The sequence below is a fragment of the Apis dorsata genome, unplaced genomic scaffold (assembly GCF_000469605.1).
Source record: "Apis dorsata unplaced genomic scaffold, Apis dorsata 1.3 scaffold_47, whole genome shotgun sequence".
Lineage (NCBI taxonomy): Eukaryota > Metazoa > Arthropoda > Insecta > Hymenoptera > Apidae > Apis > Apis dorsata.
Window position 1 is genome coordinate 79,441 of NW_006263349.1, and position 10,915 is coordinate 90,355.

The 10,915-nt window shown below is 17.7% G+C and overlaps 1 protein-coding gene across 1 annotated transcript in view; it reads left to right on the forward strand.

Annotated features, from left to right (window-relative positions):
- Positions 1–10,332, forward strand: part of LOC102671339 (prominin-1-A) — a 62,500-nt gene extending 52,168 nt beyond the window's left edge. Inside the window, exons 12-17 of the mRNA XM_006608845.2 lie at positions 1,896–2,118; positions 3,462–3,761; positions 7,231–7,389; positions 7,479–7,612; positions 9,445–9,495; positions 10,293–10,332. Of these exons, the coding sequence (XP_006608908.2) occupies positions 1,896–2,118; positions 3,462–3,761; positions 7,231–7,389; positions 7,479–7,612; positions 9,445–9,495; positions 10,293–10,332 (907 nt within the window). The remainder of the gene's footprint in view (positions 1–1,895; positions 2,119–3,461; positions 3,762–7,230; positions 7,390–7,478; positions 7,613–9,444; positions 9,496–10,292) is intronic.
- The last annotated feature ends 583 nt before the right edge of the window (positions 10,333–10,915 follow it).

Here is a 10,915-nt window from a genome sequence, read left to right on the forward strand (position 1 = left end):
GCAACAATTCCAGTGATGCCGGAGAGTAACTGTTGGAGAGCAAAGGGTTAAAAATTACGTGATCTTAATTTCTTGGCCAAGAACTGCACATAATTTAATTTATATTATATTCTATGTAATCATTCAAAAATTGTATCATATATATATATATTATATAATATATATATATAATAAAAATATATATAATAAAATATTAATATATATAATTAAATATTAATCATTATATCTTCGGAGAGTTAATTCTAGAAACAAAAATAAATACAAAATTGATAGACGAAAATATCAATTATTTATTAAATTATTAAATTTTGTCGCATTGTTATATTTGTTTTTTTTTTGTCTAGCTTCATACAAACAATTTTAAAATATTTATAAATTAAACAAATCTCAACCAATATTTTGTATAACAATTTTTTATTTTGATGTTTATGTTAACTCCTCGAATTGATTCTTTAAATATATTAATAAAACTGACTTACAAATATATTAATAATCTTGTATTATACATAATTTGTTGAATTTTGTTATGAATTTTATTGGTTCAATCAGGCTAAAAATTTTTATTTATTATTACATGTTATATATTATTATGTTTAATATATTATAATATATTTATCTTATAATTGAAGAATTATTTATTTTAATATTTTTTGATACTATTTTTAAAAATATTATAGTCTTAATTATAATAATTACTTGCATCAAGTCTTGAAACATTTTTGATTTTTTCTTTTTGATTTTTATAATCTTCTCAATGATTTGATCATTGCTGGTGAATTATATCTTAATAATTCTTCTCTTATTTGTGAGTGATTTCCTTATTATTTATAGCACTTTACAGTTTAGAATTTTATCAAATCTACAAATTTCTAACCATTTTCATAAAACTCGTACGGTATATAACAGATATTTTAGATCTAAATTGTGCAAAATTAGATCAAATATTTCTGATGAAAATTTTTAAATATAATCAATCTTAATAAAGTTTATTATTTCAATAATCGGATTTAAATATTAAAAGTTTTATATATTTTATTATTATTCTTACTGATGCAAGAATGAATGATGATTCATTAAAATTCTTAGAATGAATTTTTGAAATTTCATTTGAAATTCATTGAATATCAATTACATTTGAATTAATTTTAATATTAAATTTTAATATTAATGCGTAAATACTATTTGTAGTATATTTACACATGTACTATATATATATCTTTATGTATTTATATCTATATTATTTATATAGATAGTTTTTTGTAGATATTACTTATTCTATTTATTATATTATTTTCTTTTATAAATAATCAGATATTTGCTAATATTATTATTTATTAATATAAACATAATACTAATTTAATTTTAATATTAATTTACATTTGTTTTTTTAATATTATAGTTATAAACATCTATTGTACGTATTTATTTAATATCCTTTTTACTATTTCTTCTTATATCTAATTGTAAATTGAATAATTTTGATGAAATTTTCAAGAAATAGAAAAAATATATTTATTATAGTATGTAACATTTATTTACTTATTTATTTATTTATTTATAACATTATTAAAATAAATTATATTTTTCTTTAAATAAATATTATTATTAGTATTATTTATATAATATATTTTTATTATAAAGTTTTTATTATAAATAACTATTGATAATGTTGATTTGATAATTGATTATTTAATATAATATAAACATTACAATATAAAAATTAATAAAAAGCAAATAAATAGCATTTATTCAGTTTTCTTGAAATTGAAGTAACAAATATAGAATAATAATATTTTATTAAATCTTTCAATTTTATTTGCAAAATAATTCAAAACTTCAAGATAAAATAATTTCTGATTATTAATTAATAATAAACATATAATATATGATTATAGGAAATGTCGAATGAATGAACCAGCTTACCCAGCATTTGGATTAGGAAATACAATGAAATTAGAGCAACTTGCTGCATATTGGACTTGGTCAAGCTTTTCTAGAATTATATTAAAAATTAAAGTCGAATTGAGAACTTTGAATATATTTCCAAGATATTTTGAAAGGCAACTACATGATTTATTATATGCTTGTGGATTAAATTTAACAGAACATAGAGTTATGGTATTGTAAATCTTTCATTTATTTTATATTTAGTTTTCTTTTGTAGAAACTTTTTTTAAATATTGTCTTTTAATTTTATATAATATAATAAGAGTATAAAAAAATAATTATTTAAATATAATTATTTAATTAGTAGAATAAATAATTAATTTCTTCTTACTATTAATTATTAACAGAATATATATAATATGAGTTATATTTATATGCAGTTGCTATTCACTTTTATTTACTTAAATTTAAAATGTATTTTTGTTGTAAATGTACTCTTTTGATAGATTTCTAAATATTTCTAATCAACATCTTTAATATTTAAAAAATTGTTTTCAATAGAAAATATATCTTATGAAATGTAACATATTTCGATTATGTAAAAATATTCATTTTATATATTTTTAAAAATGTTAAAAATGTTTCGATTTATTACAATTATTTATTATTTATTTATTATTATTATTATTCATTCCACCATGAAAAAAATTATGTTTACTGTAAAAATTTATATATTATATTTTTATAAATAACTAGATTACAATAGATTAAAAAAATATTTGTACATTTTATTTACTTATTTATTTTTGCAATAGATTTATAAAAACAAGTGATATATAAATATTTTTGATCTGTTAGATAATGCAAATTAAAATTTTTTAATAAATATAAACAAAATAAAAAAATTAATAATAAAAATTCAAGAATTTTAAACCAAAAAAAAATTTGTAGACTTGTAATTCTAATATTAAATTTTAATTCTATTGTTAAAGAAACTACAAAAAAAATCTATAAATGCTTATATATATTATATAAATACTTGAACATTATTCGAGTTAATATTAAAAAAGATTGTGTACTTTTAAATTGTTTTCCATTTTGAAATCAATAAAAATTAAAAGATCATTATTATAAAAGATCAATATTAGCAAATGAATTGTCGATCTTTGCTGCTGCTAATCAAATTAGTAATAAGCTTGAAATTTTAAAATAAGCTTAAATTGACTATTATATTTCTTTTCTAAATTCAATAAAAAATATTCAATAATTAGTGAATATAGTGAGTATGTAATATATAGTATATAATTATAGTTATAATTAATTGTGATTTGTAATCATTAATCAAATTATATAATATTTTTCTCTACTTTATTTATTGCATATATTGTTTCAATTTTTATTCTCACAATTCTCACAAATTCATTTGTTAGAATTGTTTACTAAAAATAATCTTGTTAGATATCTTGTTGTTTAAATTTAGTCTAAAATATTTAAAAATATATAATATATTCTGTATTTTTTACAATAATATTTTATTAACATTTTATAATTTTTGAAATGTTATTTGTTATTAGATCCAAGAAAAAATTTTAAATAAAGATTTACAAATATTATCAGAACAATTGGATAAGGTAACCCAACGAATGAATGATAAATTAACAGCAAGAAGCTTGGAAACTATTGTAATAATTATGCAAGATATAAATTCAAGGCGTTTAAAACCTTTGATGAAATTACAAGATAAGTTGTTATACAACCTTGCTGCATTGGAATTGCAAATACAGCCACTACAAACACATATTAATTATTCACTTTCTCATTTGAAGAACATTCAATATTATATTGATAATGAAGGAGATAAAATTGCTCAATTAGTATGTATATTTTGATTTTTTTATTTTATTGGTTAAGAAAATTTAATTTTAATTAATAAAATAATTAATTTTTCGATATAAATAATATAATTTGATATTAAAATAAAACTATATATACAATTTTTTTTATATTTTTTTATATTATATTATTGAAATACATTAATATCTGAACGTTCTATTATAAAATTGTCGATTTTTCTAATGATTAGATATTAAATTTCAAATTAGTTTATTTTAATTGCAAATAATTTTATTTTAACAAATTTTAAATATTATTTTGATATGCAAAATAGAAATTAAATAGTATTAAATATAAATAATTATTTCAGACTAACTTATTCTTTTTTGAAACTTTTAAAAAATATTATATATTATACATTCCTACAAGTTAAATCTTTCAATTGATTAGAGAATTATAATAATAAACAGATCAAAATTAAACACTAAACTTTCAAGGAAATATAATTTCTTTTTTCAAATATAATTATAGCTTTATATATTAATGCATTTAAAAAATTTAATTATATTTTTTTCAATGAAACTTTATAATTTTAACAGTCAAATGTTTTGCAATTTTTTAATGTATTAAAAAAATATTATTATATTTTTGTCTAAATTTACTAATTCAGAAATTATTATAATAAAAAATTTATGTAAATTATTTGATTCAAATTACTTATATTTGTAAATATTATAGATTATTTATGTAACAAATCGAACAATCTGCTATTGCAATTTAAATATTTTTTTATTTTCTTTTTAACATTACTTATGTAATGTTACAATGATTGATATAAATACTGGTTGATATAAAGAATTGATTTATATTCATAAATATTGTAATGCTTTATAATACAGTAATATCTGCAGACTTAATAATTTAATAAATATAATGATAATGAATCATAAAGAATTATAAATTTAAAACAAAAGTTTATTAAGTTTATTATTTTATTGTAAAGATAAAAAAATTATATCGACTGATTATCAGAAATAATTTATTGCACTTACTTAAAAAAAAGTATAATTTTCATATACTAGTGCATAAAAATATAAAATTATATTCAGAAAGTAATTCTATTTAATTTCAATTTATAATAATTTTTTCTATTTCTAATAAAAAAATTATTTTAATAGAATAAAATGATAAAATTTTAATAATAGTAAAAATTTAGTAGTAGATATTTTTAATAGAATAAACTTTTTAATATATAGGATATATATATCGATTTAGGCATATGACATATCCTATGACATATTATTAGACTTATTTGTACTCAATTAGCACGTAGTCAATGCTACTGTCGCAACTCGACTAGACTACGCACTTCGTTAGTCATTTTTTTTATTAATAACTCATTAACAAAGTCGTAACAAAAGGAAAATGTTGGTTAAAATTACCTCAGGAATCTCTAGTTTATGAATGTTTCGATATTTTTGGAACATTCGATATATTTTATAGAAGCAATTTATATGTAAAATTTTTTTTCATTCATAAAAATATTATGAAGCTGTCAAAAACTGTTTTAACTATCAAAAAAAATTTTTAATTTTTAAATTTGAAAAAAATTATTAAATATGGAATATAATGACTTTTTATTTTAAATAATATGAATTCAAAAAAAGATTTCAAAAGGATTATGAAAAAGAGCATATAACTTTTTTTTATAAATATTTTTCTCTATTAGGAAAATAAAATTTTCGATCAAACTTAATATGAAATTCATTAAAAGTTTTATAATTTTAAATATTATATTTAAATGCGATATAAATGTCATATATATATTATATATAATATAAAAAAAATAATATTAATAATAATTTAAAATAATAATAATAATTTAAAAATAATAATAATTTATAGATTGGTATTTATGTTATAAAAAAAGAACAGAATAAAAAAAAATAGTAATTGGAAAAAAGTATTTAATTGGTAGAAATTTCGGAAAAAATATTCAATATTATTAAATTGTTAATTCGTAAAGAAATAAACCTTTTTTTTTTCTATTTAATTTTTTTATTTTCTACTTAATATTTTGTGATATTTCCATATCCACGAATAACTGATTCCAATATATGTGTTAAATATTATTATTAAATATCTAATTAAAGAGAATTTTAATTAAAAAGAAAAGATATAAAAAGAAAAGATTTAAATTACTTTTTACATTTATTTCATATCAAATGATTTATCATTTTATATTAAAAATTATAATTGTTTTTGTTGTCAAATTTTCTTTTATTACAACAAAAACATTTACTATAACAACATTTACTATAACATTTACTATAACATGATAAATATAAATAAAAATATAAATGGATCATGTTCAAATATGTTAACATTATCATGTGGACATGTTTATTAATATTAGCCTATGTCAATATTAGTTTTGTTATTAATTTTTAAGTTAAAAGACATTAACGCATTAACATTCCATTTATTCGAATATAATAAATAATAATTACAATGTTCATTTTAGCGTTTACAATCATGGACTGAAAACAGATATTTATTAGATTAATGAATTCTGCAAATTTAATTAAGCGACACAAAAAAATAAGTATAAGCAAGATATTAAATAGCCGATATGTGCAAAATAAATGATCAAGCGTTTTATTTTTCATTATAATTATAATATTATTAAATTTTATTATATAATTTAACATATTAATATATATATTTATATATATTATTTAATAATATATATATTTTAACATATTAAAAGTTAACTCATATAAAAAATTGGTTTAATTGATTGAGTCATTATATGCAACATGATTCTTCATTATTAATTTCAAGTGTTCGCGCATAGATCAATTTCTTTTATCTTTGAAATGATTAAACGGAATTTTGATTTTTAATATTATCATTATTATATAACTCACATCACATTTGTTTTATTATCAATTTTTAATTTTTAATAAATTTTATGTATTGTTTGATTAAAAATTTTTTGTCAGAGATAAATGATATGCGAGAAAGCATATCAGAACGTTTATAGATGTCAAAAAATTTAAGAGACCAATCTTTAAACTAAGAAAAGAAATAACAAAAATATGTTTATGGCTTTGTTATTCAATTGTTAATTAATTAAAGATCAACAAAGATATTTATAAATAAACACATTTCTGTATATAAATAAATATAAGACAGCAGCTTCATTTGCTATAATTCATCATTAATATATAATTTATCATTAATATATAATAATAATTTTTATTATTTTTTTTTAAAATCAATAATTGTTTTTATATTTTGATTTTATTTTGAGTATTTTTCTATCTTTTTTCGTGTCATTTTTTTTCTTTTTTTTATTGTATTAAATTTTTTCTATCCAATTCTTCAATTTATAATAAGTAATAATTATGTATCATGTATAAAATATGTGAAAAATAAATATAAAATATGATTGTACATTATTAACATATGAATATAGTACTGATAATTGATATATTTTATGCACAGAAAACAAAAGCTTATACAGATCGATTAACTAATTATCTGGATCAATGGAGATTTCATGTATTATCTGAAATGGGTAATGGAATAGTCAAATGCCGACCACTTTGGGATGTTTTAGAAGGAATTAAACTTTTATTGTGTAATCATTTTTTAGGTAATTTGGTGCGTATAAAATTACAAATACAAAATCTTAGAAAAATATTTAAAAATATTGTTTAAATATAATTTTATTTTTTATTTCTATTTTTCAGAGTGGATATTGGTTTGCCACATTTATTTGCATAGTTATTATGATAGCAAGTACACCAACTGCACATATTTTATCATTAGTATATAAGAAATTATCCAATAATGAAAAAGATGCTAATCTTGTACTTACGAGATCGTAAGTATTTAATTAAATTATTTAATAACTGTTTGATTAATTTAAACTAATTAATTTGTAATTTATTTTCTGTAATTTTTATAAATCTTTCTATAAATGTATATTAATAAAATTGATCAAAGTAATATTACTTCAATTTATTCGCAAATAGAATTATTATTTATACTTAATATCATAAAAGAGGATTTATCTTTAATTTTTTTTAATATGTTGTGTAATCTAAATAAATATATGTCTATAATGTATTATATTGTATGTATTATAATGTATTATATATGGTGTAGATCTTTAGATTGTTAATTCAAAATATATTCTGAATTATTAGACTCTTATTCAGAATATATAAATTTCGACAGAATCGATTCTTGTTAATTAAATATAGTACAATATCTATAGTAAATGTATAAAAAAAAGTTTCATCATAAAAATTCAAAAATACAATAATAATCTACATTTTTTAAATAAATTTCTACTCCAGTCTACATTATATTCCAATTCAATTCTAACTATGCGTTCAATAAGAAAAAAAAATAGGAAACTGGATAGCATTACACAATGAAACTGAATGATTATGAATATTGAAGAGATATACTTTGTAAAAGATCCAACACAGATATCATCAGAAAAGAACACAAAAAATCGGAACATAATACACGTAAAATAATATATATAATATATTAAAATATATAATAATAATATATTATATTATTATATAATATTAATATATTATATTATAATATATAAAATTAAAAATATTAATCAAGCCAGTAGTCACTATTTAAGTTTATTTAAGTTTCATCAACTCAGCTTATAAGAATAATTTTTTAATTTTTTTTAACTACTTTTAAGATCATTATATCATATAAATAAAATTTATGATTTCAATTTACAAAAAAAGAAAAGAATTATAATATTTCAAGATCCAACGAAATTAATTAATAAATTAAATAACATTTATTTTTAAAATAAGCATTCGTGCTCGCAGTAATATTATAGTGGATTGTTAAGTGCATGGATACATGTGTCGAATATTCTTTCGAATATATATGTATATGTGAAGAAATTGGTAACTGATTTATGATACTTTCTTTATGATGAATGGATTATATTAGAGCTATCTCTCACGATGTCATAGCAGATAATTGTCTGATGACATATCAGAGCACGATGTTAGAATAAAACTATCTATTTAACCTACTCACAATGAAATTTTTCTTATGAATGAAGCTCGTATCCTCAAAAAATCTTTTCCTAGTTCAATTGAAAGAATCACAGATTCTCGGTGAGACACGATAATAACCAATAATATCGTAGTCAGTACTTGATTCATAATACCTCTAAATTAGAGGAAAACTCTAATTGAACTCGAATTAGAATAATATTGATTTTTGAGACATATATGGAGTGTGTCATCCTTGAAATCGAGTTTCATTGCATCCAGTGAAGTGTATCAAAAATATATAATTATAAGTGTTGACTAAACTTTTTTCACTGTTCTGAGATAACATCATTCTTTATTTAGACTCAATGGAGATCGGCGACTAATAATAATAGAAAAAGAAGATAAATAAAGAATTTTCATATGAAGAATTTTTCCGAATAAATTGTTAAATAAATAAATCTCGCGAGAAGAAATGCTTGCGAACAAATGAATTGTTTTTGATGTAATAATATTGCAACAATTTTACAAAAATATATTTAAATAAGATACAATCATTGATACGAATATATTATAATATGAATACGTATAATTTTCTAGAAATTTTTTATTTTTAAATAAATGAATAAAACTATAATTTTACATAATTATTAATTATTATGTATTTTTTCAGAGAGGATCCGCCAATTGAACCTGACCAACAAGAAAATTGGAATACACCCGAGTAAGCATACATTTTATTCCAAAATAATTGTTTATAAATAAAATATTGTTTATAAATAAAATAAAAATAAATATTTAAATCTTCTAATTATTTTAATATAAATATTATTTTTAAATTTAATTATTTAAGAAAGATATAAACGTAATAAATAATTGTAATAAATAAGAGATTTACTTTACTTAATCATTTATTAAAAAAATAATTAAAGATTTTTAAAAAATCTTAAAAATATATATAACAATATAATATATATAAATATAATATATATTGATCTTTCTTTAAAAAAATTCTTTCAAATTCGTATGTATAATATTCATAATTTAAGAATTTTTTTTTAGAAAATATTAAATTATTTTTCTTAATTACCATGATCAATTAAATTGTTTAAATAAAATAATATAATTTATTACAATAATTATAATAATAGAAAACAATTACAAATGAACTAATACAAATAAATAAATTAGAAGTAAATAAATATCCATTATATAGAATATATAAAAAAATATTTATAGTATATCTTTGGATTTATTATAAAACTCATAACAAACATAAAAATTTATATCAATTAGGATATTTATTAAATTATGCCCAAGTGAATTTTACGTTAGATGAAACGAGACAAAATAAATTCTTTTTTTGTCTTAATATTAAGTTTGTATCTTAATAAATAAGTTTCATATAATATTTATATTTATTTGAATTTCTAGAATCATTTTTCTATAATATTTTCTATAATATAAAAAATATTCAAAATAATTTATTCTCATTACAATAACAAAACATTTTATTTTCAGACCACCACCACCACCATCATCTGAAGAAGGATGGCAATAAAAAATGTTTTGCAAAATATTTTATAAATAATTCTATTTCTACATAAAGCCATTTAAAAATCTTTAATTATTTATTTTAACAATTTTATTATATAATAATTAATATAATAATAAAATATTTTAAAAATAAAATGGTTAACATAACATATGTTACGAGCTGGAGAAACGTGACTATATAGTCGGTTAGATTATGAAATTATTAATCAGGCAAATCCATTTGTTAATTGCATTAGTTGTTGAAGAAAATGACAAAAAAAAAATGTTAATAATAGACTTCACAATGTTAAAATGATTGAAATAAATCGTGTGCAACAAAGATTATAGATTTATATTTGTTGGATTTGATATTGTAATTAAATAAATTTTACATATCAAAAAATAAAATATATATATATACACATATAAATTTTTTGAATATATAATCGTTCAATGTTACAATTGTAATATTTATAAATAAATTTTAAATCAGATGAGTGATTTTGAAAAAAGTATCAAAATAAAAGGTAATTATTTACAAAAGTATACATATATTTGTGTAGTTAAAATAACATGTACTAAAATATATATATATATATATATATATA